Genomic DNA, 982 nt, shown 5'->3' with positions numbered 1-982 from the left:
GCGCCGCGCCGCGCCGCTTCGCTCCGCTCCGCGCCGGGCCCCAGCCCGGCCCGAGTAGCAAGTCACCTCCGCTCACCTCGGCGGAGCGCGCGCGCCTGACTTCAGTTCGCGCTCGGCCCGAGTCGTCGTGTGCAGCACGGAACGACGGAACGCGGTAACGCGCAGGAGGCGAGCGATCCAGGCTAGAGGCAGGCGAGAGGCAAAAGCCGCAGAGGCAAGGCAATCAGGCGCAGTCAGACGGACGCCGGGACGGGACGTCTCCATAGGTCGGCTGCTGTCGTGCGCGCGCGTCTACACGCGTTGCAGCTGATCCGCGGCGTGCGCCGCGTGTACACGAATCCTTCCACGGGAGGAAGATTGACGGACACGTGATACGTACTTTTGCGAGGAATTGCTGCGTGCGGTGCCGGGATCGGGACCGCTTTGTTATTATTTAACCTAACGGCAGTGTGAGATCGAGGATCGAAATATCGGTTGTCGGAGCGAGAATAGGGACAGCAGCGGACACGACGACTCGCGGAAGAGGACGCACGGAAGGATCCGCGCGGTGAATGCGGGATCCGTAGGGATTCTTGCGCAGGAACCGAGCGTGGTATTATGTCACACTCCCACGCGAGCGACGGCCGCCGCTGCCGTTCCTGCCGCCGTCGCTGCTGCCACTGTTGCTGCTGCTGCGAGGCCCGACATCCTCAACGTTTGACATTTCCGCGGGTGTGCAACGTCTGACGGATCAACACACACGCGCGCGCGCGCGCGCGCGCGCCGGCCCATTGTGAATGTTAACGCGCGTCCTTTCGCGTTCCAACCTTAGTGTGTTCGGTTTATTTTATGCCGCAAACAAGATTCTTAAACGAGACATTTGTGCTGTAACACGAGAGCATCGATGTTCGTCGTGATTCGACAGTGACAGCGATATTCGACGCAACGCGATCCACGTTCAAGCCTTTCCGGTGTTCCTCCTGTCGTCGCGAGGAAAAAAAAA

At 61.5% G+C, this 982-nt stretch overlaps 2 protein-coding genes across 2 annotated transcripts in view; one reads left to right on the top strand and one right to left on the bottom strand.

The window, feature by feature from the left end:
* The window catches only part of LOC108748806, a 4,297-nt gene extending 3,594 nt beyond the window's left edge, over window positions 1-703 (bottom strand). The window contains exon 1 of the mRNA XM_018487168.1: window positions 607-703. Within this exon, the coding sequence (XP_018342670.1) occupies window positions 607-703 (97 nt within the window). The remainder of the gene's footprint in view (window positions 1-606) is intronic.
* LOC108748823 (putative transcription factor SOX-15) overlaps window positions 1-982 on the top strand; it is a 54,163-nt gene that overhangs the window by 8,900 nt on the left and 44,281 nt on the right. The window lies entirely within an intron of this gene.

The sequence above is a fragment of the Trachymyrmex septentrionalis genome, unplaced genomic scaffold (assembly GCF_001594115.1).
Source record: "Trachymyrmex septentrionalis isolate Tsep2-gDNA-1 unplaced genomic scaffold, Tsep1.0 scaffold243, whole genome shotgun sequence".
In the NCBI taxonomy this organism is placed as follows: domain Eukaryota; kingdom Metazoa; phylum Arthropoda; class Insecta; order Hymenoptera; family Formicidae; genus Trachymyrmex; species Trachymyrmex septentrionalis.
Note: the sequence above shows the minus strand (reverse complement) of the source record. Positions and strands in the feature narration are given on the sequence as shown.